Source organism: Mixophyes fleayi, chromosome 5 (assembly GCF_038048845.1).
Source record: "Mixophyes fleayi isolate aMixFle1 chromosome 5, aMixFle1.hap1, whole genome shotgun sequence".
Taxonomy (NCBI): Eukaryota; Metazoa; Chordata; class Amphibia; order Anura; family Limnodynastidae; genus Mixophyes; species Mixophyes fleayi.
Genome location: NC_134406.1, coordinates 33,402,112 through 33,428,773, shown reverse-complemented (window position 1 = coordinate 33,428,773; position 26,662 = coordinate 33,402,112). Strand labels below are relative to the sequence as shown.

The window sequence follows — 26,662 nt, the reverse complement described above, 5'->3', positions numbered from 1 at the left end:
TGCTCATAACTGCGGCGACGTAGTCTGTTCATGAGGATGTGTGCGCTGTATCGCACAGGAAATTGGTGGAGAAAGCAGCTGCTGATGAGGCTTTTGTTCTAGGAAGCTCTTCCCATTTAGCGTGAAATATAGGTGTTATTGAAGACAATATCTGAACCTTGTGCAGCCTTAGCCAAACGCCTAGAGTCATTGAATCGGTAAGATATAATTGACTGACACACACAATGGTTGTTGGTAAAGTGCAGATGTGCAGTAACCTGTAGCAACCAGACATTTTGCTTCTATAGTCTTTGTGCTAACATTGATTAAAGCTGAAGGCTGATTGGTTGCTTTGGGATAATGCAGATTACACTTTGGCAGTTTCTTAGTAAATAGCTCCTTAGTGACCTTTGTGCAGACAGAGCACTTTGTCTGACATGTGAAACAAGCTCCAGAATGTAGATCTGTGACTTTAAGTTACACACACAGTCCAGAGTCCTCCCACCTAATGAGATTTAGAACTAATTAGGTCCATGACCGATGAGCTTTTCTAAGCTGCGTATTAAGCTGTGCATTGAATGAATAACAGTACTACATGTTTACTATTAAAGTATTTAAATTTGTTTCAGATTTCAGAAATTGTTATTAACTACAGTAGCAGCCTCCTGTGCTACTTGTTCCACCAATAAGGGATGGTTTTTGTTTTTATTTTATTTTTTTATTTTTTTTCACCCAAAGCATGAAATGCTCTATCTTTCCACCCACTCCTTGTCTCCTGGGGAAGGGGGATTTTGAAGCAGTTTTGCATTAATGGCTTTTTTTTTAATTTTTTGAAGAATTATCTGTAACAGGAGACAGGTCATTTAATTTGCATGTGTGTTAGGTTACAGTAGGATGAATGCACTGCATGCTTGGATGCATGGGCACCGCTTACAAGCTAGCATACTTCTCTTGTGTGTCTTCAAGTGCAGTACATGAATATAAATCATTGGGACTCGTTGAATGTAATTGTAGTGCCATCTTACCCTTCTCATACTGAGGAAAGGCTTTGCAATTCAGATCCACCTACACTGAAGGTTTTTCCACAGCAATATCTCCTAGCAACACTGAGTGCTCTGCTATTTCCTAGATCACATATTGTGTTTCTTTGCAAAGTTTCAGTGCCACAAATAGATTGCATGAAGTTTAGAACAAGTGATGAAAGATTGATGTTTTGCCTCTCTCCCACACTCTAGCTTTCTTTACGCTTGAGTCACGGCAAGGTTAGCAGCTAGTCTTGGTGATTTCAATATGCCTCATGTGGACTGAGATCTGCAAGTTGCTAAAGCAGCCAGGAACAGTGACATTTTAGAATGCTTGCGTGGGGATCGCTCAAGCAATTAAGGAACCAAAACACACAAAAGAAACAATCCTAGGTTTAGTTTAGACTAGACGGGAAAGTAGAACGTACTAAAGCACAAACAGGAGAAAATATTGCAGCGTCCTGGGCTGTGCCATAATGACATGACTTGCATCAGCAGGCCTAGCCCGACCTCGCAATGACATGAATCCGGTCCATACGCAGCAATGGCGCGACAATGAGTTATGTCAAGGCCCCCGCCCAGTTCACAAGGATGTGCAGCTGGATTTGGGAGCATTGGCTTGTATTTAAATTGTCGTATAACACAGCTGTAGATAGCCTTAAGATGTGGTGGGACTACAAGATTCTGCATGTATGTGCATTTTCATTCGACAGTATTTCGGTGTATGAGTAGTTCCCACATGGCTGAAGTAGGCAACATAGAAGGTCTTCCTCTGCTATATTCTAATCCTAGGTATATCTGGAAGCCTAATCTTTACATCATTTCTTGAAATGCTCTGCAAATGATCACGCCTAAAACAGCATAAAGCAATGCCCCCAGCCTGGTTGGTATCACCCCCCCCCCCCCCCCCTCTCATTCTAGAATCCCCTTTCTTTACAGACATCACCATAAAGCAGAGAAGCAGCTTGTATTGGTAAGTATCCCCCACTTGTTATAAGGGAGACAAAACGCTGCTCTTACAATAGTAGTAATCCCCTGCTGCCTCTATCTAAGATCTACAAAACAATAAAAAAAATAGAAGATAGTTGTGCAAAAATGAGGTCTAATATTCTTAATGATCTTTTGTAATGAATTTGAATATAAATGAACAGAGCAATGATGCCAGTACAGTTTATATAGAAGAACGCTGAAACCCTCACCATGTATGGAGCAGGAAGACTTTCATAACTTGATGCCTTAACCCACATGCTCATGACATCGTCAAAATCTAATAAAACAGTACTGGGTAATACAGACAGGGAGGTAAGAGGGCTCTGCTTGCAAACTTGCAATCTATAAGACAATGGGAGTCAGATACATGAGGTTAATTGCTACATATTGCATATTTATCCAGCCAGGCAAAAAGTGCTTAGTGGGCTATGTAATCCAATCACACAGCACTGTTGCTCAGGGGGTCAGAGGGTTGTTGTCAGCTGTGTAGAGGGTTGTAATGGGTTAACCTAGGGAGGTTAAAAGGGTGGTTGAGGAATATTATAAGCTTACCTGAAGAGGTGGGTTTTCAGAGAATGCTAGAAGGTATGAAGACTAGAGGAAAGTCGTATTGCGAGAGGGAAGGATTTCCACACATTGGATGCAGCCTGAAAAAGTCCTGTAACCAGGAATGGGAGCAGGTAATGAGTGCAGATAAGACTCGGAAACGGAGGTGTCGCGTTGAGAGAGAGAGAGTTTGAGACAAGTGAAGAGACCTATGTTGGTACTGTTTTGTTGATGGCCTTGTATGTTAGTAGAAGTATTTTATATTGGATTTGGTAAAAACAGGCAGCCAATGTAGAGACTGACAGCGTGAATCAGCAGAGGAGGAATTATTTGCAAGGAAAATAAATCTAGCCACACTGCAAAACAAATTGTAGGGGTGAGGGTCTGATTCAGGAAAGAACAGTAACTATGGTATTGCAATAGTCATGATTCATGGACATGACTCATTTTCTGTAATTTTATAGTGGAACTCTGGAGAGGAACCTTTTTATACAGTATAAAGTATTTTTGGACTCTGAGATATTATAGTTTTAAAAATTAGTTTAATTCTTATATATTTAGTAGTCAACGCTTATATTATATGTATAAAAGCATAATATGATTTTTGCATTTATTACTCTGTTTCTTTTATATTCACAATTTTTATTGTGGAAGATCCTCAACAGAGTTTAGTCACAAATTTTGTGCCAGTCTATTTTTTTTTTATTTATTTGAATAGATATACTGAAAAAGTACATGTTTAACGGTCATTTAGTATTGTAAAAGTTGTTTAATAAGTAATGAAGGTTTTTTTCTTGTGGTGTGTGTGTTTTTTTTTGTTTTTTTTATTTAATCCTTGTTTTGGAATTCTAGAAAAAAAACCAAAAAAAAACTACCTTCACAACATAGATGTTGGGGGAATATAACCCTGTCTCCAGCATCACAGACTGGAATAACTACTACTATACTAACAAGGGATACCTGTTATTTTGCTTGCGTGTTGCCTTTGTAAAGAAAGTGAAGCTTAAAGAGTGAGGGGTGTTCCTTTACGCTGTTTGGTGTAGTAATTGTTTGCAGAATGTTTCATGGTATTTCCCATAATGCTGGAAATCTGAATGTGGGGAAGTGTTAATTGTACACACACCTCACATCTTTCGTTTCAAAGACTTTACAATCTTTTATTTATTTTTTTTATTTTTTTTTTTAAATGCAATTATGTTTTGTGCATTTTTTTTTCTTTTACATATAAATCGTTTTCTGATGCTTTAACAGCCCCTGAAAAATTATTCTATTCTTGTAGTAGGGCAGGTGTTAATCGCTGACCAGAGCATTTGTGATGCTCTCTACAGATGAGTATTTAATAAGAAGATAATTGCTTCAGTTGTTGCTCTGCGACTGTTCTGGATGAATACAATGAGATCATGTTTTACGTTCTTTGAGCATCACTTTGTAAGGACATAAATATTATTTTTTTTATAGTTTACACTTTTTTCTTTTGAACTTGTAACTCGAGTCACAAGGCTGAATGATGCATTTTTCTCTGCTTGATTTCTTGGCTACATTTTTTTATTTGCTTTTGTATCCACAGCAAACATTAGATGTCTGTGTTCCAAAGACCAATATTGATATTTAGCAAAAAAAAATAAAAAATACATCCCTTTTTTTCTTGTTAGATGCCTTAATGTACTCTGTGTACTCACAGTGCAGTAGTTATTTATTTTGTGGGCAGAACTATTCTTCAGAATGCAGCCGATCCGTTCACAAGGTAAATACCTTCATGCCCGTCACTCACTCTTAATAAAATTACAGACTTGTAGGCACATACAGGCCAGAGCAATAGGTCGTCTTTCCATTTATAATTTGGACCTATGTTTAAATGGGTGGCTATACTGTACATATCCGTGTCAAACGTAAGGATCATATGGGGCCATGTCTGCTAAACGTGAATGAAGGTTTAACAATGGCCAACTAACTTCTCGGGCATTACCAGAATCGATCAGACGACTCTTAAGTGTGCTGAATTTGGGACCAGACGTGCATTGCACTAAGAGATTTTGCTCATTCCTAGCGAATCCGATAGCTGTGTTCTCATTTACACCAGCCCAGTCTATAAAATTGCTGACTGAATTATGTGTAGACCAGGGATCTTCAAACTTTTTTGCTTCCCAATCCCTCCATGGAATCCTTGATCCTTCATCACCCCAGGCAAAATTAAATAAAATATATGAAAGTTAAAATCTTCACACATAATATGGGTATTGTTAAACACGTCAAAGTGCTTTCCTGCTGGTGTAGCAGTACTAAGAGGAAGAAAGTCTTGTGTGTACTCTGTACATAACAATGTAACAGCAGCAGTGTATATCATAAGAATTATCAGTCTAGATTTGTCCATTTTTTTTTTTTTTTGTACTTTTATCTCTATGTCGAAGGACAAAAACATCACAGATTAACTCTTTGTACATTCCTAAAGAAGAATTGAATTCATCTTGAGCTATATGTTGAGCAATTGCTGGATGGACCCATCAGTCGCATTGATTATTTATTGCTGGCACCTGATCTTTTGGAGTGTTTGTGTAGCCTACAATGGGGGCACCTCTTCGTAATGGATAAGCTGTCGCCTGATTGAAATGTTTATTTCACAATCGTGGCTTTCAGAATAGCCACTTGGATATAACCAGCCTGTCCTATGTGCGACTTGTTTTTGTTCTAAATTGAAACATGTTTGTTTCAGAAATGAAATGTAGTTCCTACTAGAAATAAAAAAAGATACTGCAAGGAACATAATATAAATATATAAAACAGATTTCCAGTACCCCTGAAACATCCGTGTGGTTTGTCTCCTCCTAAACCACTCTGTAAAACAGATGTGGTTTTGCTTATGGCTCCAAAGCTACGCTCTTAGGACCGTTGCTGTGGCTGGGTGTATAAATCATTCAACACACAGGAAACTGGAACTGCAGTGGCTGTATATTCTTTATATAACTTTCATTCTTTGGGGACGGTTTTCTAATGTACTTCCTGTGGAAAAGACTTAAAGAAAACTGCGGTCCTGGTCATACCATGAAAGTGCCCATGCCTAGCGTCACTGTAGGTGCTGGTTATATCTTAGGGAAGGGAAGAACATACACCAAATAATTTGTGATTTCTCCTTCCTTGATAGTTCTATCTTAGTTATGTTATTGGTCAAGCTTTAGCTTAATCAATAACGCACTGTAATGGTCTATACAATGAAGTTCTTAATGCCATGAATACCATCTAGCCATATAGTCATCAACATTTATTTATATAGTGGCAGCATATTCCGTGGCACTTTACACTGGGGAACAAACACAGTAATAAAACAATACTAGGTAAGACAGACAGACAGGTAAGAAGGCCCTGAGCGTGAGCGTACATCTATTGGATATGTCCATATTCTTTCACTTAGAAATTTGGGTCATGGAAGTGTATGAGACTTGTAAAGGAATAGTCAGAAAATTATAATGTAAATAGAAAATGGAGCTGGTCCATAGTTCTAAAATAATTGACATAAAACAAAAACACAAGCTTGTTACATTGTCCAAACCTACATTTCTGAGTTTTTGAACTGCATTGGTTTGGAAACTTCCAGGCCCCCCCGCCCTCCTTCCATGACCCCAGCCTGCCATCTCATATATATTATATTTATATTATGGGTGCAATACAAAGAGAAGAAACAGGAGGGTGGCCCAGTGGGGTACAGATACATAGGCTTTATCAAAAATTATATTTTACTGCAAGTTAAGATAATGTGAGTTACTTAAGAAAACATTCACCACGCACGTTTATTGAAACTGGTCTTCAGGTAATTTGGAAGAAAACTGTGTTATCTTATCCAGTGTATGTGATCAGACATTTGCTTTTATTTTATATATTGTACTAAAAAATGAGTTTGAATCTGGTTCCTTTTGGGCAGCACCTGTTTTTCAACAGTTACCTGTGAAGTAGTTCTCCTAAATCACCCTCACGCACACACTCACTAAGTTTTGGAACACACACACACACACACACACACACACACACACACACACACACACACACACACACACACACACACACACACACACTCTCTGCTATAATTGAAATAAATATGTTGGACAGGGACCAAACCTCAAAATGTATCCATAGATGGACATGGCGATAGTTCCCCTTTTCGTGCTGAGCAAGTGAGCATTCAAAGAACCATAGTCTGGTATTTTAAGGGCTTAGTACAAATGCTTTTTTGTCTTTCCCTGCTGTGCCCCTCTGATGCTCACATGCCTCTTCCTCTTGGCTGTGCATGAGCTGACATTTCTCTCCTCTCTTTGAGGAAGCTGCGGTCCGCAATGCCTGTCAGAGCCTGCAGCTGACAAAGGATATTATTAGGCTACGTATCCACTAGTGGTAAAATGATGCATTTCTAGCAGTGTCCAAGTGCACAGGAGCAGATGTGAGGAGAAGTCACTGTAAAAGGGAAACTACATGTTTACTTTTGTACGTCCGTTTTAATCTGTGCTGCGTTTTATGTTCCATTTCAAGTGAAACTACACAGTTGATAACTTGTGTTCACCACGTCTCATTGTGTTTTCAATGGAAACCTATTGAGCTGAAGAATCCTTTACATATGCCTTCCCACATTTGTTTGACATGTTTAAACCCACTAAGGACCACTATCTGTGGCAAAACGCGTTATGCTGACCCCCACACAGCTGATTACTATACACCCACCTATCGCCATGGAGACACCTGAACCATTGCTGCTCCACGCCGTACATAGACAAACAGATACTGGTTAAGGATCTTTAAAAACACAGATTGAACACACTTGTATGTCAAATGCAAACATAAGCACAGCACAGTTTGTATACATTTTAACATACATTATACACCTTGCCAGTGTGTACGTACTCTGTGGGAGCTTCGGTCCAGTTACACAGTTGTGCATGTTACAATACACATATGTCTGTATGAGGCTACAGACCAATCCATGACTAGCTCTGTTCACAGTTTTCTTCTTTAGTAGGTCTCCTTCATAGGTGCTCAGACGAGAAGGCTGCACTGTTGATTTATATGTTAGATAAAGTCAGAGCTGAATCGCCTAATAATATAGTAGAGCTAAAATATTACTACTGTTCAGAGTTTTTGGATTATATTTAATCTGGGACTAACATGGCTATTGCAACTTGCCAGTTAGCTGGGTTCAAGTATAATCTTCTTACAAAAAAGGAACGATGCCAAATACTGGATATTGGTATAATCAGACAAACATTAATGTCTCACCAGGGGCTGGTTAAATCACAAGCCACATAGATTGTTAAATCTACTCTGTGACCTAATAATAACCCATCAGGGTGCTTTCTATAGACTTTCTCTGACTGGCTCGTAAGTTTTGCCAAATGCATCTCATCTCGTTACTGCTTGGCATGTCGCAAAAATATTTCCTAATTGAAGACCATATGACTTTGAAGTGAATGGTGTCCTGTTGCTTACACACAGTGGATCAAAGGTTCATGGGAATCCGGCCTATAAAAATAACTGAGTTATCATACCCCAGTATTTGTTCAGCCACAAGATGGGTGACTAAGGCAGCCATTTTGTGTCTGAATCAATAGATTCATGAGATTTGGAGTCTAACGTTACTGAGGCGTATTGTGAATATTTATTGGATCAGTGCACAAAGGCGGCTGCCACCACTGTGTGCAGGCAATGAATACATTTTAATATTGGTCTAGTCACCGCCGTCTGTGTGGGTTGGTTTTGAATAGTAGGGTAGTGTTGTACTGTAATGAATTCTGTCCCATGTGGGAAAGCTTTCCATGTATGTCTAATGATCTCTCATTGTGATGATCCATTAATCTTTACTTTTCTATTTCTCCCTTTGCCATCATTAAGTGGCTAAAGGCCAAGGTAAGCAAAGCTCTTTCTCATTTCATCCCAAATTTCCAATAACCGAGGCTGCAGAGCTATCAGTCCATTACAACTTGCATCCCTATCCTCCTGTCTATTTTCCACCTGTCCCTCTGGATATGTAGTTATATTTGTTCTGTATGTATCTGCATCATGGCTGTAGTACCGACATTCATTTCCCTAAACTTAATCATAGTGCTTTCCTCATTTTATAGATGCCTTGCTTTCTTCATCTGCATTTTTATGGAAGGCTTCCCAGACAAGTTGGATGGTTTCATATTTTGTGTATTTCACAAGAGTCTCTTTACACAACTGTGTCATTCCCCTAGTGACAGATCCATCCATAAATCTTTTTTTTTTTTTTTTTAAATGTGATCTTGGTGCTTTAATAAAAATATCCGTTTTAATGACAAAGTTTCCTTGCACAGCCCGCAGGTGGCGTAATAATCTTTATTTCAATGTAGACGTCTGTGACGGTCTTCCATGTAAGATCTCCCCCTGCAGGCTGGAAGAGGCTACGGCACCACTTGCTAGAAATGTTGTATTTTTCATTAATGATGCTGCTCCCGTTAATTGGGGGCCAGGGAGGTGGGGAACAGACAAAGTTGTTAGCCATTTATGTTTTTGTTTTATTTTATTCTGTACATGCTAGTTAGAACAAGCTATAAAGATTATTTGATTTTAATCTCGTTAGACATTTTCGAGAGAAACCCCTGGAATGCAGACTCTTTATATGCAGGATTATATCTGATCTGATCCTGTGATCCATTCCTCAAGCTGTGTCTGGGAATCCTTATATATGTATAATATGAATAATAGAAATAGATCATTTTTTGTCTTCATTAAATGGCTTAGAAGCCTTTTTTTGTCAAAGCAGCAAATAAACATTAACACTCTCACTTTTCTTGTCCAGCATGGTGGGAACCAAGCCGCAAGAACCGGCACTTTGACTAGGACAAATCCTCCTACGCAGAAGCCGCCCAGTCCGCCAATGCCAGGCCGGGGAACCTTGGGGTAAGAGCTAGAGAGGTTTGATTTTGTTGCAGATATCACTAGTGCATGTAGTCAACTCTATTACTACGAGGAGGGAAATGAGCATTCTGTTGTACTATAGTACTTGTATCCCAACCTATGACTCGTGGTAGGCAATACATTGTGCTTAATTTACATTTATTTAAATTATTGGTTTGAAATTTCTGCACACACACACTGAGGGAATCCATTTGTAAAAGGTGTAATTTTGCACCTTGCCAAGACAGTGTTTCACTGCAGGGAGAGCCAATCTAATAATGGAGTGTCCTAGCTCAACTCTAAAGTGCAGTGTAAAAATAAAGCTGTACATTATTTGTGCGCTATATGCACAAGCATACAGAGAAATATAGACATATCCACTGAATAGTTTTCTCTATTTGAGCACCCGAATAGAACACAACATGAGAATCTCACCGGGTGAATAACATAGACAGCCTTAGATTTGTACTATGTGCCGCCCATTCTGCTTACATGCTCAGGGATGATATACGGGATGGCACGGAGCACACCATCAGAGAAAGAAGGCGCATATATCTATATATATATATATAATTGCTGTCCCGTTGAGCAGCATAAAATGGTCTCGCTGTGCTATTTGTCTAGCAACTCATGTTTTTTTTTTGTATACAAAGTCCTTTTACCTCCTGTAATTTTATTTCATGCATAATGTTAAATTCACGCAATGTCTTGTCATTTACAGCAGTGTAGTTTTTTTTTAATCTTATATGGACTTCAGGCCCGTTGATCGTGACAGCTGTCATTTGGAACCGTGTATTACCCTATTCTGCGAGGAATTTACGATTTTATTTTGCTTTCCTTTTGGCAGACGAAATACCCCCTACAAAACCCTGGAGCCTGTCAAACCTCCAACGGTTCCCAATGACTACATGACCAGTCCAGCTAGGCTTGGAAGTCAGCACAGCCCTGGCAGGACTGCATCTCTAAACCAGAGGCCAAGAACACACAGGTATCGGGGATGACAAGTGCATAGAGCGGCCTGCTGGGTATTCTCAATGCTAGATCTGTACCATAGCAGACCGGTAACAATCATGAATAGTTTACATGCTAATTAACAACAGGAGGGTGTCTCTAAAACATTGCTTTATATAGTTCAGAAATGCAAAATAACTGCTGCTGACATACATTTAATATATGTTGATATGGGATATGCCACCTGCTGTAACATATGAGCATATTAGAAATACCAAGCAATATGGGCCCCTGGTATATGAGGGAAAGTCTCAACCATCCGTCCTCATTTAGGGGTCCCTTCCCACTAAAATTATTCAGACCCTTTGCCGAGGATACTTGGGGCTGTCTCCAGGTCCTCAATGGAGGTGACGGTACTGAATAATTCTGTGAGGTTTGGTATATCATTGCTAACCTGCGATCTTCTTGTACTCTTTTGTATTCTCTGTTTGTATTTGCATTGTTTGTTTTGTATTATTTTGTTTTATAAAAAGCTAAAGAAATCACCAAGGAGGTCTGTGACCATATAAATGGAGAAAACCACTGCAGCGTGTCTGAATTAGGTTTATTTATTATTTATGTGACCGGGGGAAAATGTCTGCATTTAAATGGAGCGTCATTTGTCATGTTGTGTTAACAGCGGCAGCAGTGGAGGAAGCAGTAGTCGAGAAAACAGTGGCAGCAGCAGCATTGGCATTCCTATAGCTGTTCCTACACCTTCTCCACCGACTGTTGGACCAGGTAGGACTTGTACTTCTCTTGTTGCCTTACTCTGCCAGAACGATACACATCCGAGGGGCATTATATTGCCTCATCCGTGCGGTATTCAGGAATTGGGCTTATTACACTACACAAACAGCATAGAAGTCATTGCCAGTGAAAAATAAACCCTTTAATCATCGGGATCCTGTGTTCTGCTGAATACTGTGATCTTCAGCAGTTCATCCATAATGGTGTCCAAGTCTTCTACACTAGTAAAATATAGTTTGTAAATGTATGTGTTGGCACAGGGATCAGAAACTTGAACCTTGGACAGTTAGCTGAGAAATGCAATACAGTACAAATCGGGATTGTTTGTGTTAGAATGTATGTAAAATAGAATTATATATATATATATATATATATTTGTAAATTGCACAGTCTGTTGACATGCGTATTGGCAAAACTTGTCATGGACTAAAGGGTGCACATATATTGGTCCATGCTTAACTTATGCTCACATGTGAATAGACCACATGTTTTACTATTGGAATCATTGATAATCTATGGGGCGCACACTGGTCCGGAATTGACCTAACACAGGGCATATAGGGCCACATGTAAGGCCCTTGTACATCCCCTGGTGGAACTTTCAGTACAAACATCGCTGTTATTAGGTGTTGTAGGGCAGCTGTCTCCCAACACCTGGTTAAATGCTGTCCAACTGCTTCCTGTCACATATTACTGTATTTGATTCACTGATGGGGCCTGCTGTTGAGTTAACAGCCGACCTCCCCTAAGCTTCTATACCAAGCTGGCATTATGACAGCGATGTCGGCCTTACACCAAAATTCCCGGTAGTAGGTATGTCAAAGCGGCGGCACACAAGGTGCTCATACAGCTCTAAAGTAACCCTTTAATTGTTCGACTATATATGTGCTTTACCGATAGCTGTATATTTTATCCTTACACGGGGCAGAAAGGCTTGTAAGTTGCTATGTTATAACGTTTAATGTATCTTTAAATAGACCATTGAATATCGTGTGTTGAGTCTTCAAAGCATCACTTTACAACCTCTGTGTGTTCTGACAATACACATTATTTCACTACCCAAACTCCCCCAGGTCTCTCTGGTGGTCCCACACCTTCACCACCACCACCTCCTCCGCCACCACCTCAACCCCCACCTCCAGGTGAGACTTCTACAACACGGAGTATGGGTGCCTTTCTACATTAATCCATGGTGGTTTCAAGGTGTACAAATGATTGTAGATTCCATGTCCTGGTGTTAATGGTCCATAGGTGAATCTCACACAACTTATCATATCTCTAATCCATGTAATGTCATCTGGTGTTAAAGCCTCTGAAGTGAATTCAATTTTTAATTTTGTGTGTGTTTGGCCAAAGATGAGAACCATTGTTTTTTTTTTTTTTCCTATATGTAATTAAGACAGGCTCCAGCCACATGTGGCCGTATTCCTCCTTCTGTGTTTGATGCATTGCTCATTAAATCGTTGCACGCCCATGAGAGGACGACCTCATGCCGATTCAAACTTTTTTACTTTGTGTTTTAGATGTATAGTTTTAGTGCATTTGTGGGTTTTGTTTGTCAACTTTTATTTAATCTACTTGACAAATACATCAGAGCAGCCTATTGGTTTGGGTTCCCTGGCTCCTGAGATTAAGTCTGGTCTTGGCTTATTTTTTTTTCATGTTGAGTGTGCAGCATTTACTAGGATCCTTTAAATTCAGTTTAGTGTCCGACGTTTACATTTCACGTGATAAGAATTTTATTGTCCGTAAAATGAAAAGCCTAACAGAGGCCGACAACTGATATTTTCATAAACGCTGTAATAATGAAGTGCATTAGTAATCCTTTGTTGTAGTATATTCATAGATTAGTCAGTAAGACAATCGGACAGTAGTGGCGTAATCACTTCAGCTTGAGATATACAATAAATCCACTGCTCTGAATAGCCGTTTCCTTGACAGCCTATTGTCCCGAATATACAATGTCGTGTTTTGTTTTTGTTTTTTGTTTTTTTTATACCATTGTTAAGTATAATAAGAGGTACAGGACATATTCTGCTCTGTAATTAAAAGTACAATAAATAGTTTCTGAAAAGGAAACCTAGACACCTACCCTTTTACACCTATTTTATGCTACTTTATGCTTTAATTCCTGGTATGAATTTTGTTAGTACATTTTACCCCATGGGTTCTGACACTAAAGAGTCTTTGTAGTGGAAAGGCGAATGCAGAATTATTAGCAGGACCGTACATGAAGGCATTGATGGTTTTTATAAAAGTCGTACTTTCAGATAGAATACCACTTCATGTATTCCGTTTGCCTGGCTCTGTCGCCTTTTAAGATGATCTGACAAGGACATCTTATGTCACATTTCACTTTAGAGGCTTTGCCAAACCTCTTGCGGACTTTCCTTGCCATCAGCCGTTGCGTTTAAAATTGACCGTTGTTAATAAACGACAACGTTTACCAGTTATGGGATGTGTTCTACATCAGAACATCTCCAGCAAATTAGATTGTCAGACCAGATTATTACAGAATTCCATGTAGTTGTTTGTTGCAACTCTTGGCGTGTGAAATTGGATTTCATATCCTATGGTGTAGCATTTCTGCAACGTGAAATAACCCTGATAAGAAGGAAAGTGTACAAGAAGTTTTCATTCATCAAACAACAAAGTAATGTAATCTGCATGAGTCTAACTGCTAATTCCAAATGTCCTAATTTTCTGGTGATGGATTAGATGCTGTGACCTGTTTGTATTTTTAGCTGCAAAAGATGATGGACAATAAAGAGAATGATTACTTAAGAACAGAAACCAGAGTCTATTTATGTGTTTTTACAACAATTACATGGAAACTAAGCCTAAAACACAAATAATCAGATTTATTTCCGTTTGGCTTCCTCTATACATGGTGATGTGCACCATTGCAATATTCTGATATTGAGCAATTAAATCAGGTCAATCGTGAACTTATTTCTAAAGTGCTTAGGAACTGGTTGTACTTTGGTGATCATTCTGATTGTGTAATACCTTGTATGTACATGGCAATACGAACTAATTGTTGCATGCTTGAGCAACCTCAAAACCTGGTGCCCAAGTGCAAGTTTAATACAAGTTTACATTGTAATATATGTGGTTTCTCGCAAAGCTGGTGATCCTGTGACCTTCGTTGCTCAGACTTTACCTATGCGCAGCTTTTACGTATTGGAGAGCAGTTTACGTGCATATGATGTCAGGAAGGTGACATCATAGAGGGCAGAACTGCCAGACAATAGAGCATTTGTATCCTCTACAACAGGCCTGTCCAACCTGCGGCCCTCCAGGTGTTGTGAAACTACAAGCCCCAGCATGCTTTGCCAGTAGACAACCTGTTGATAGCTGGAAGGGCATGCTGGGATTTGTAGTTTCACAACATCTGGAGGGCCGCAGGTTGGACAGGCCTGCTCTACAACATATTTTGCTGCCATTTGACCATGCAATTATTTGTGGTGCCATTTTGAGGCTTTGCTTTGTTTTCTTTACACCGCATAACAAATAATAAAGTGCTTTGCGCGGTTCTTCTCGGCTAACTCTTTGCAGTTGGCGGTGGCTCGGCCCCTGGTTCCCAGTTTGGCTCAATGACGAGGCAGATCTCTCGGCACAACTCTACCACGTCCACTGCTTCTTCTACTGGATACAGACGGACCCCTTCTGTGACCTCCCAGTTTTCTGGTCAACCTCATATCAATGGCGGGCCTCTGTACTCCCAAAACTCAAGTAAGCTTCTGCTTCTCTCCTCACACGCTACTGGATTCATCACACAACCCTTCTGCACAGCCATAAACTCCCCAGCATGTGATTTCATTCCTTGTAATCATTTATTGGTATTCATTTACAGTTTACCCATTCTCTGCACGTAGTAGAGGCATTTTGTTGCGCTGAACCAATATCCAGGAGAATATCCCCATTTGCTCATTTCGAAAGGAACTAATGACCTGAGAGAGGCACGAGGCGCTGTGATTAACTGATAGGCAGCATTCTTACGGATATTGGTTCAGCCCACAGGACAGCCACCTCCGCTGATACTTTTAATAATGCACATGTGCTGCGTTGTTTTCTATACTTTTTTGTTTTGTTTTTTTTCCCCAGGGCATTAGTGAAAATGTAATGTAGTATGAATTTGTCATTTTTAAAAAATAGACATAGGTAACTATTTTGTTGGTCATTAGATAGAGATATAGATATATATATAGAGATAGAGATAGAGATATATATATAATTAGTTTTATAAATTGATTTTATTCCAGAGTATTTAAAGAAGAGTTCTATTCAAATATAAAATGGCAGAATAATCCCTTTTCCCCAATTAACAAGACCACAGGGGTCTTGTCCTCCCTACTTCCTGCTCAGTGTCTGCCCTGTCTACAGTTCTCCTGCTGGAGGATGTAGGAGAAGTTTGAAGTATCGGGTACATGTTGAGAGGGCAGATTTGACAGCTGCCCATCCATCCAATCAGCGATCGGGGTAATGCTGGCTCCATCAAAGAGTTTAAATCTCAAACTTTTCATGCTTCCTCTTACAGGAAAACTAACCGTTGAGAGTATCTCACAGATAGTGAGGGACCTGGATCCTTGTAATTGGGTGAAAGTGGGGTATTACAGTATTTTATTTCTGCATAGAGCTGTTCCTTAGATAAGACTCTGGTTACCTAACTAAATGAAATGTTTACGCTGATTGTTGTGGGTTTTAGTTTGTTCACCAACATGTTTAGTTCCTCCCCTCGTCGTAATACTATTTGCAGTGTTTGTGTATTTGTCTAATGTAAAATGTCATCTTTTTGTTTTGTGGTCTGTTCACTTGCTAGGAATAATGTCATAAGTGTGTCTTAAATTAATCGTGCATCTGTTTGAACACGTTTTATAGTAGTTTAGAGAGTTGGTTTTAAAATAGTAAAGGGGGTAAAGTAGTAGATTGTCATCAGTTGCCATCCAAAACTACTATACGCTGGTAGACGTCCGATCATGTGACTTGGAGGGGGGGGGGGGGGCAGGTCAGAGTTTGGCAAACATTCATACCATACATTCTGTTTGATTTTGCAATGGATGGCATACCAGTATTATTAAGCCCTTCACCATAGTTTTACTAACTCTCCATATACTATTTCTTCTATTTAGAGGATGATGGACATTCCTGATTGTTACTTTGGTAGAGGCTCCAATTACATTCCAAAATTTACTCTTCCATAAGCACAAAAAAAGTTCTATCTATCGAGAGTTTTCTGTTCTTCCTGCTGTTGATAAGAGCATTTCCATTGCAGTTACAGAATTATTTGACATTATATTGGTTGCATTACATTGTTATAGCCTCCAGTGCAGTAGTAATAGTGACATCTGCTGAGGTAAGATGCTGCTGTACACCATCAAAGAACACTTAATGAGAGAACTTGAGTTTGAGGAAAGCTCAGAATTGATCCTGTCAGAACGGGGTGTTGCCAAACTTGGAAGTGCAAAGGAAAATGACTCCAACCTTCCAAGTGTCTGGGGGGAAAAAAAACACATCTGTTTTTTAAAGAGTCACATTATTTAAATAATTACTGGTATATTTCCTAATAATTTTTCCTAATCATAACCTGTTTCCCTGGCGTTCTTCCTTTAAAACGCTGCCAGGTTTCATCGATCAAAATTGAATAAATTGAAAGCATTGAGAATTGGGACTTTAATTTGAGGGCTTTACTTAAAATTTGCATCAATGTGTTTTATTCTGTAATTATGTTACTGCTTCTGGTCCTCGTTACTGACTGCTGCCTGTTTGTCTTTTCTTTCCTTACCTGTTTTACGTCTCCACTGTGGTGTCGCTGCTTCCAGTTTCTATCGCTTCTCCCCCTCCCCCAATGCCTCAATTGACTCCACAGATTCCTCTCACAGGCTTCGTGGCCAGGGTGCAAGAAAACAGTAAGTCCTACCACTCACTGCTAAGAAGCACCGAGCCTTACTATCTGCATGGCTAGCAAGATGGCTGCTGATAGTGCTTCTGCTATTCAGCGGGGCGTTGTACTGGGCACTTCTTTCATACATGGGTATCAAGACTGCATGGTACCTGGCCTATGTATGTTTCATTGAAATAATTTTAAAAGATCCCCAGTTAATCCGGTTTACCGTAGAGTTCCACAATGTATATTTGGTTTATTCCTAGCATAACTTTGAGGATGGATATTTATTTGCTAAATTTATTTTTGCAGGTTTAGTTTAATTTATTACAGTACAGAATGCTGGAGCAATAATTACAACTTCTGTCACATATTGCAGCTGTTTTTAAACAATATCCCCTTTATTTAACAAGATCTTGTAAATTGCTCATACTGTCTGTATTCCATAGCAAATCTAGCCATGAGTACGTAAATATAGTTTGTTGTAGTTGTGGAGATCTCCTAAAGCCTCTGGTGGGCCAAAGGAACTCCAAGTGCACTCGTTGCGACAGCCATCTTGTGTGCTTAACCAGTACTCCAAATTAAATTGCTCAATTCGTGAAGACAGTGACATCATTGGTTTGCCTTTGTGATGTCCCTGATTCCTAGTGAACTTGTGGGCAGCATTACGGTTACCGTCTACAAAATGGCTGCCTTCAGTGTGTGTAGGTTTTTAGTGTCCTAGCCGTTAAAATGTTAATATTAATACAGCAGAAGGCATTGGTCCATTTCCTGCACTAATAGGACAGCTGTCTGCAAGTTGGATGTACAGTATGTCTTGGCATCTGTTCTTAAAATGGTAGGTTCCATTATTGGCCCAGAAGCGTTGTATCTACCCACCATTACTAAGGTTGACCGTAGCTCCTTTCTGGTTCTGTGAAAAGCTGCTGTCTGTAAAGTACTAGCTAAGAGCTTGTAATTACCTTCTGTTCTAATAAATATTTAGTTACATTACCACTCAGATATTCGGTTTGCTGTCTGTGTAAGCTGCCTAATTTGCACAATTAAGTTGCTATGAGCTATTAAATAGCATTATAGACGTCCAATAGATGGCTAAAAGGTTCCGTACATTATACTCCATTTGAGAATCAATAGCATGTATACCCCGTATGTGAATAAACTTTAACCCTAGATCCCGATAGCAGGATCACAGCGCTTTCCTCTATTGTATATTAGGACAATATCTATGCCCAGTCATGTATAATAAAATCATCTTAAATGAACAAAGTCCATATGTAAGAAATGAGAAGTCTACATCCGCATCAGTTGAGTCGTTACAGAATCAAGAGGGAAACCGGTATGGCGAATCAATAACAGGAGTAGAATGGAGGCTGCTAGCAGGGAAGAGAGAACACTGTAGATCAAGTGGATTCCTAGTAACTAAATTTTATAATATTCCACTAACAATACAGTGAAATGATCACCTCTGTTAAGGCTGCTCCTGATCACAGAGAGAGAATGTTCTGGTTCTGTGGTTACATGTGAACTGGTTAAAAATTATCTAAACTGCGACTGCTGTCTTACTGTATCGTAAGTGTAATTTTATACAGATTTATTTATTTTTTTTGTCATTAGAGAATCACTTTATCTATTGGGAGCTTTTATCTTTCTCCAGCACCCTCTATTCAACTTACCCTTGTGCCAATAATAAGAACTTGATCAAACACACAGAACCTCAAATAATTTCTCATTCTGCAAAAATAAATTTTTAATATTTATTCTGCTGGTGGAAGATCTAATATTTCTTTCCCTTACCAAGCAAAAAGCTTCAGTGCAAAAGTATCTGTTGGATATGTGGGTGCATTATATCCAACAATAGCAGTCAACAAAGCATTCAGTGTTTTTAAATGTTACGTTAATAAGGTCATTATCTTGTGATTAATTCAATGAGTCCTCAATATTATAAAACAAGGCAATTTACAGGGGCTGCCTATTTTTCAAAATTATATCACTTTTAAATCCAATTCTGACCACCATGATAGGCAGAAACCACCAGATGGTCCAATAGTAATTTAAAGATGGAGTGACCCTCCGAATGTCGCTCATGTTGGAGTCTTTCTTGTATAGTCACAGGTTTAAAAAACCCGCAAATAGAAGCCAGTGGGCGCAGGTAGAGGCTTGTTTGCTATTGGCTGTTGCATGTTTTTTCTAATGTGGGCACTTTTGTGTATTACTGTGTTGATGAATTATTATTTTAACATTTTCACTTGTGATGTTTTGTTGTCAAAAGAGATGTACATCATATATTACATAAATGGGAAAAAAGTTCTAAGTAACGGTTTTAATCAGCAGTTTGCATACGGAACTACTGTATTTTGTTGTTTTTTTTTTAATTCAACTCTCATACGTGTTTTTTTTAAGTTGCTGATAGTCCCACACCACCACCTCCGCCTCCACCTGATGAGATCCCAATGTTTGACGATTCTCCTCCACCCCCGCCACCGCCCCCCGTAGACTATGAGGAGGAAGAAGCCGCTGTGGTCCAGTACAGTGATCCTTATGCAGACGGGGATCCTATATGGGCTCCCAAGTCCTATATTGAGAAAGGTGAGTGGTTCTACGGTTATCTGCTCTATGGTTCCTCCGTGGAGCACTGCTCGGACAGCTTAGTTGGAAGTCTGAAACCACCAACCGCGTTGACATCCAGTATATTTGTTACACATCTGAAGTGCCCGATTTTGTTGACGATACTACTGTCCTCACACCCGAGTTGATGGACATCACTGCTCTAACGAGCTCTCACGGGCAGAAGGATTTAATTAAATAAACCACCCGGAAGTGAGGCTAGAGCAGGATAGTGCTGTCTCCCAAACTGAGCATTTATAAACTTTGTTTTTACACTTGCATAATACACAAGACACTATGTAAAACCAAAAATAATTTCTTCAAAAGTGACAAATTCAGTCTGTCGCTGAGAGCCTCTGGTTCCAAGACTGTGACCGGAAAAGTGGAGCTAATGGTTCCTGGTTACAGCGCTGGAACCAATGACTGCTAGTTTGACAAGACAGTGCGCAGGTCACCATGGAATTTTTTATAAATTCTTTATTCCAAAGAGAATTTAGAAAGATACAAAAGACAGATCAGAACTGTACAAACATTTCCAATGCATTTTGAAAGACCTAGTACATAAGTCAAAAATCGTGACAGATCCATGTAATAAAAGTCTAATCATAGGCATCTGTATCGACATGAAAAACAAATACTTAATATATCCTCTTTTTTTTTTTTTTTTTTTTTCCCCTTCCCTTCTTTTGATACCAATAAACTCACATACATATAATATAATATGCTAAGACTTAGAGAAAAGTATCAAACAAGGACAAAGAGGGAGAAAGAGAAGAGGAAAAAAGGGCGAGAAAAGGGGGTGGGAAAGGAGGGGGAGGGGAGTATGAGAAACTCTTCGGGTCCTCCACTGGAAATCTCAAGGGGAGAATGAATATCCGGTAAATCGGGTATTTATTCAATTGGAAGATAAGCCTCCCCTCAGACCAAAGCAAAGAACAAATGTGAAAGAAAATGGATTGTTTTTTTTTTTTTATTTATAACGAAATTAATTTAATTTGTACTCTATAGAGGATAAAGGGGTTATTAGGTCACCATGGAATTTTAATGTCACTGGGACTTTCTCCTTTAGGGGCTAGGTCGTATTGGGGCTGGAGACTCCGTCTGTTTCGTGCTCCTTCAACCTATTACCCCTTTTCCCTGTGCAACAAAAAATTTCAATTGTATTCCCCCCCCCCTTTTTTCTTTTTTAAATAAAGATTAAGAATATTGCCACTGTCACCTTTTGAAGTTCTTTCTCAGCCTATCAAGCTGCATCATATCCTGCTTGACAAGCATGCATTTTGCATGGGTATTGCGTTCTTGTGCAGTAATGTGTGTCTAATAGTACATCTACTTTTACCCCTGCTTCACAGATTTTTGTGCCTGTGTGCCAGAACGTTTAAAACTAGAGTGGGCACCTGTTTTCTTGTGCCCTATAACTACGTAGGACCTTGTATAAAGTACACATTTAGTATTGCACTATATTTTTTAATCCTATTTTTGTCTGCATTTCTAGTATGCCTGTGTTCCAATTTGCTACCAAAAGACCAACAAGTTATTCCCATTCAAATGGACTCAAATAGAAACATTTATGTCTAGTTATTAAAAGGTTAGAGAGAATAGTCTTTGGGGCGTATTCAATTGTTCCTCCGGCCGCCGGAAAAACGATCGCTCTATTCAGCGAGTAAACTACCGTATTAACGGTTTTTAACGCGCTCGTTTTTCCGGCGGCCGGAGGAACAATTGAATACGCCCCTTTGTGTGTAGTGCAGTCACACAGTAGTCTGACCTATTAGAGCATTAGTCTGGCTAGTCTTCTGGAATGGTTTTTTGAAGTCTCTTAAATATTTATATGAACATGGAGCAAATATTTAACCAAAGGAAATAGAGGCGGAAATACTATTATAGCCAAATAACAAACAAATACTACATCTGATGTTTGCTTCAAGAGCAGTTTATTCTTATTTTGTTTTTTTTTGGTTTTTTTCTTGTTAATAAAAACCTAAAATGTGACATTCCCATACATAGAGCATGAAGGTAAAATACAGTGGGGCATATTCAATTAGCTTTTGGATTCGCGGTAATGCGCGTTGCCGCGAAAAGTGCGCGTTCTTGCGGGTATTACGGTACCGTATTAACGCGGATTTTCGTTCGCAACCCTATGGGCTGCGAATGAAAATCCACGTTATTGCGGTACCGTGTATTACGTTTCGCGGCTGTTCCGGCACGTTACCGCGAATCCAAAAGCTAATTGAATATGCCCCAGTGTTTGTTTACCTTACCCAAACCACTGGAAATCTATTTCAAAAGTGATGGAGTATAGTTTCCCTATTTTACAAAAGCAAAGCCGATCCCATATCCTACAGTTAGTGACTAGTCGGCTGCTTAAGTGCGACAAAAAACTGAATTGTGGAAAAAAAAGAGCAAATTGGTTACTTTGTCAATTACATATATTTGGACTTGTGACGGTGAATTCAAAACCAATGTCACGATACCCATTATGTGCATGGCATTTGATAATTTGGAGAATACAAGTAAATCACTTGCTCAGGGTTTCAGTGGTTTACCTGTCTTCATGCGAATAGACCACATTTGATTTACTTAGCCTCATGCATAGGTTTTAGAACAATAGTGAGTTGTATTGGCCTTTCTTCCCAATGCAATGTGGTGTTTTCTGTCTGTGTGAACTTTGTCCCGAGTTCCACCTACTTAAAGAGCATGGTGGTATTTAAGCCACCTAGACGTGCAGCCAATATAGCTCATCCAATATTAAAGCAGCTTATCCATTCGCTAGGGGAGGGCACTAAGGTATTTCATGACCATTATTCACAAGGCACTGGTTCCTAGTGAATTAATAGGCTACATCCTCATGATTGGTGTTTGATTCACAAAGTGTCAGAGGAAGACTTTAATTTGGTGACACCTACCTCAGTTTCTCACCATTCAGATGGCAGCCGCCATATATGTTTTAAAACATCCCTCGTCAAATTTCTTTTTTTTTTTTTTTTTTTTTTAAGTATTTTCTAGAAAAGAGGTTGCCACAACATCTGCAGGCTACACACGTAATCGTGACTCATCTGCAGAAGGTTTCATACAGGCCTGTCCAACCTGCGGCCCTCCAGATGTTGTGAAACTACAAGTCCCAGCATGCCCTTTCAGCTATCAACAGGTTGTCTACTGGCAAAGCATGCTGGGGCTTGTAGTTTAACAACACCTGGAGGGCCGCAGGTTGGACAGGCCTGGTTTAGCACCTTCTCTGTCAGTACTTTGACAGAAATAACATATTTTGTTAAATCCATTCTTACTTCCACTCTGAAAATATTAACTGTGCCACAATATCACAAAGCCTAATAGATCCACTCCCATAAATGTTTGTTTCATTAGTTCATAGTGTTTTGCTCCAAAAAATTTCTGGCTTATAAAAGTTATTTGCATGATGTAGACTTTTGTGAAGAGTTTCTACAAGAGGTTTTCTTCAATGCTTCATCATTTATTAATATACCGGCACCAGTTTCGTAGCGCTGTACAGAGAATATTTGTCATTCACCTCAGTCCCTGCCCCCATTGGAGCTTACAGTCTAAATTCCCTACCCCACAGGTTAGCATAAGTGCTAACCACTGAGCCACCATGCTTAGTCGGATCTTTTTCTTGTGTAATCAGTGCTGTGCTGTAGACAACTATTAAATCGTTCTGCTTTGGACATCTTTCTGGGAAGTTCTATAAAGGGTGTGGGATGTTTCTTGGTCTTGCAGTTCTTGCTTTGAATTCACCAGTTCCCCATAAAAAGCATCGGAGTATTTATTTAACCGTCTTCAACTTGCTTAATTGAAGCCTAATGATTCAATTAATTTTTGAGGCCATAAAAGTATTAATGAATCAAGTGGGAATGTTTGCACATACAAGATTCACTTCTTTGTTTTAAGCTGCAAAAAAAATAAATAAGCAAACAATTAGTAATTGTGCATTACAATGTGTTCACACATACAATTCATTGTATTTTATTTTTATTAATTTTATTATCTGGACTGGTTGGGACTATATATTGTGTGTTACGTTTTCCGGTGATTTACTAGTTTACTGCCTACTTGCTCCTTCTCACCATAATCTCCTACTCTCTCTCTTTACCAATCTAGTTGTTGCCATTTATGATTACTCAAAGGACAAAGAAGACGAGTTGTCCTTTATGGAAGGATCGATAATTTACGTCATTAAGAAGAACGACGATGGCTGGTATGAAGGGGTCTCCAACGGAGTAACTGGCCTCTTCCCAGGAAACTACGTTGAATCAATCATGCACTATGCGGATTAATGTTTTACATATTATTTTTATTTTTAAGTTCAGTACCAAGTCTGATTTTAAAGTTAATTGTAAGAAGTAATGTCTTCGTACATATAAAACTGTGGCTTGTTATTTTTCTTTTTAACCAATTTAGTGCCAGAGGACTGCTATTGCACCAAAAGGGGTTTAGACCCATTACATCTGTGCACTGGGGGAATATCTACCCATAAGCCTCAAGATCAATTGGTTTGCGGACCTAACAAAACCTGGCACCAGTTAACGCCTCTGTATTCACATCTGCGTTGTTTTTTTTTATTTTATTTTTTTTCCCGGACCAGCCTGAATACTCCAATGGGATGTGGGGTATACAATATTATTATAAATTCATGAATCATCTTGTGCCACTGACATATGTTTCACTCTTGACATATGTTTTCTGTGCAGCATGAAAACTAACACTACGTTAGGCTACCATTAACATTTGGACTCAAAGTTGATGCTACTGTTGGTTGTATCCTCCTTCTAGATAATTGCTCATTCTTAATATTTAAAAGTTTTGTTTTAAAGCATGCATAAAAAAAACTTTTTATGTACTGAAATATTTTTTTTTTTTTTTTTTTTTTTAAATCTGCAATGCTTCCGAATTATTGTAATTACCATAAGTACTCACCAGTTTTAAGGATTTGTCAAGTCTTTTAAAAGTGTCCATTTGTGAAACGAATATGGTTGTATTCTGTATTTTGTAATGTGTACCGCTTCACATTTTTGCAGTGGCCATTCCGAATTTCCCATTCCTCAATGCAGAAACGCACCAAAGTTTTTGCGTGTTTCTTGGTTTACAAATGGCCGATTTTTGGTTCTGATGGTTTTCCATGGTACGGAGCCAAAACATGGACAAAAAAAAGTGTTATTTAAAGGCACAATCTCTCTGGAATGTAGCACAGGAAGAGGAAGTTCTGTAGACACTTCTGGATAACTTTTTATTTCCTTTTTGAAATGATCTGATTATATTCTGTCTCTAATAAACTGTATCCATACAGCGGTCTAGCTGAATTCACTGCATGGCTTAAAATTGATTGGATGTTACTTTGATAAATGTATAAGCAATGTCACCTCTACAACCTTAAAATGAGTTCACTTTGTACTTATTAGTTGGCGGAAGTAATATTGGCTTACAGTGGCATGGTCAATACTAATGGATAATACCACTCTGATGTAAGTGGCATGGCACAAATCTAACTGAATGTGACATATGGCCTAATGCAGTAGATTCAAGACAAGACCTATGAAAGTATAATTACTTTTAACCTCCTACTTTTAACTGGGTCAGCCATGCCATTAGGTCATTTAATATTTTAATGATTGAATCCTTATGGGCAATGCCTGCCTTACAACACTTTTTCTTGGTATGGCAAATACTATGGTTTCTTTATGGTAAGAAGTTTCTTTTCTCAAGTTTTCATGGTGGTGGATTGTAAATGTGTGGCATGTATGAGATTTATGTGATTTCACAGGTAATGTTCTAAAATGTATATATGTCCACTTTTAAAACACATTTTTGTTTCTACTTAAAATTGCCTCAAATTTGTTTGGAAATGGTCCAAATGCTATTGGCTGGGTTATCGTGCCCTATTTGGTTTAGCGAGCCTAGCCGGAAATCTGATTAGGTGAGCTAGGTATTTCTCCAGCCCATCCATTGTAGCCTGCAGGGCTTACAATTTTGCGAATTTTATAATTGTGTCCGAAGCAAATTGGGTGCAGAAAAAACCAAAGGGAAATTGTATGAACTGATACACTTACTGGGATGATCCATAGCTAGGGTTGAATATTTAATACAGTGTAACATGAAATGTACACAACAGATTTATACAAGTTGAGTCTTTGAGTAGATTAGGATATTGGTTTTATATTAGTTTTTTGATGCACAGAGTGAACTTTCACAGTCTAGTTTATACTTGCTGAAACATTCCTATATATCGTTCTGACCAAGCAACAAACCAGTGTATGATCTCTGTGGATGGGACCGGTACTGTGCCAAGATTTCAATGGCCCAATTTGTATACTGACATAATGCTGTTTTGGAAGGAGGACCTGATTTGACTGTTGCTTACATCAAGAGGCTAAAAAGGACCAACAAGCTCAATGAGGTCACCAGGAGGCGGTCTTAACCCTTTCTACAAGCTCTCGGTAGCATAACCACAGTGAACGGAGAGGCAATGAAGTGTTACACGGCAAGTGTAGTATCTGTCTCCCTTCTTATTGACAGATAATGTACCCATAAAGTATTACACGCTGCTCTGCATAAAGCCATTTGGAACTGCTTTTATATAACTGCAGAATCATGTTTAGAGTGATTTATAGACGTCACGATACTGCCAATGTTTCTTCACTGAATTATTACTGAGCATGGGGGCTTTTGATAGAAGTTGGGAATATTTAAGTGATGGAATATCAAGATTTAAAAAAATATCCTCAAACCTGCCCCAATACTATTTATACAGTCTGCTTCCACAGGGTGGATGAATTTATGTCACATACTCACAGTGAAGGCAGCCATTGTATGGGCTGAACCAATATTCACCAGTAGAATAGGAATGAATGACATCACACAGATAACTGCTGAGGATGATTACAGTTTACAAGAGAACCTGATGACCTTGATCTAGGTAAATATATATTGATTGTTATGATGCCCCTGTATAGTGGGGCTGGCTTTCTGTAATGCTGTTCCTGCCATTCATAAC

At 39.0% G+C, this 26,662-nt stretch overlaps 1 protein-coding gene across 10 annotated transcripts in view; it reads left to right on the top strand.

Moving 5' to 3' along the window:
• Positions 1 to 24,975, top strand: part of ABI1 (abl interactor 1) — a 58,560-nt gene extending 33,585 nt beyond the window's left edge. Inside the window, exons 4-12 of one of the 10 annotated variants that reach the window (XM_075211982.1) lie at positions 8,406 to 8,420; positions 9,334 to 9,434; positions 10,279 to 10,419; positions 11,062 to 11,162; positions 12,245 to 12,313; positions 14,730 to 14,906; positions 16,994 to 17,080; positions 19,456 to 19,641; positions 23,773 to 24,975. In XM_075211982.1, coding sequence (XP_075068083.1) covers positions 8,406 to 8,420; positions 9,334 to 9,434; positions 10,279 to 10,419; positions 11,062 to 11,162; positions 12,245 to 12,313; positions 14,730 to 14,906; positions 16,994 to 17,080; positions 19,456 to 19,641; positions 23,773 to 23,948 — 1,053 coding nt within the window. In that variant the 3' untranslated portion in view covers positions 23,949 to 24,975. The remainder of the gene's footprint in view (positions 1 to 8,405; positions 8,421 to 9,333; positions 9,435 to 10,278; positions 10,420 to 11,061; positions 11,163 to 12,244; positions 12,314 to 14,729; positions 14,907 to 16,993; positions 17,081 to 19,455; positions 19,642 to 23,772) is intronic. The other 9 variants (XM_075211986.1, XM_075211983.1, XM_075211984.1 and 6 more) reach the window with 9 other exon arrangements.
• The last annotated feature ends 1,687 nt before the right edge of the window (positions 24,976 to 26,662 follow it).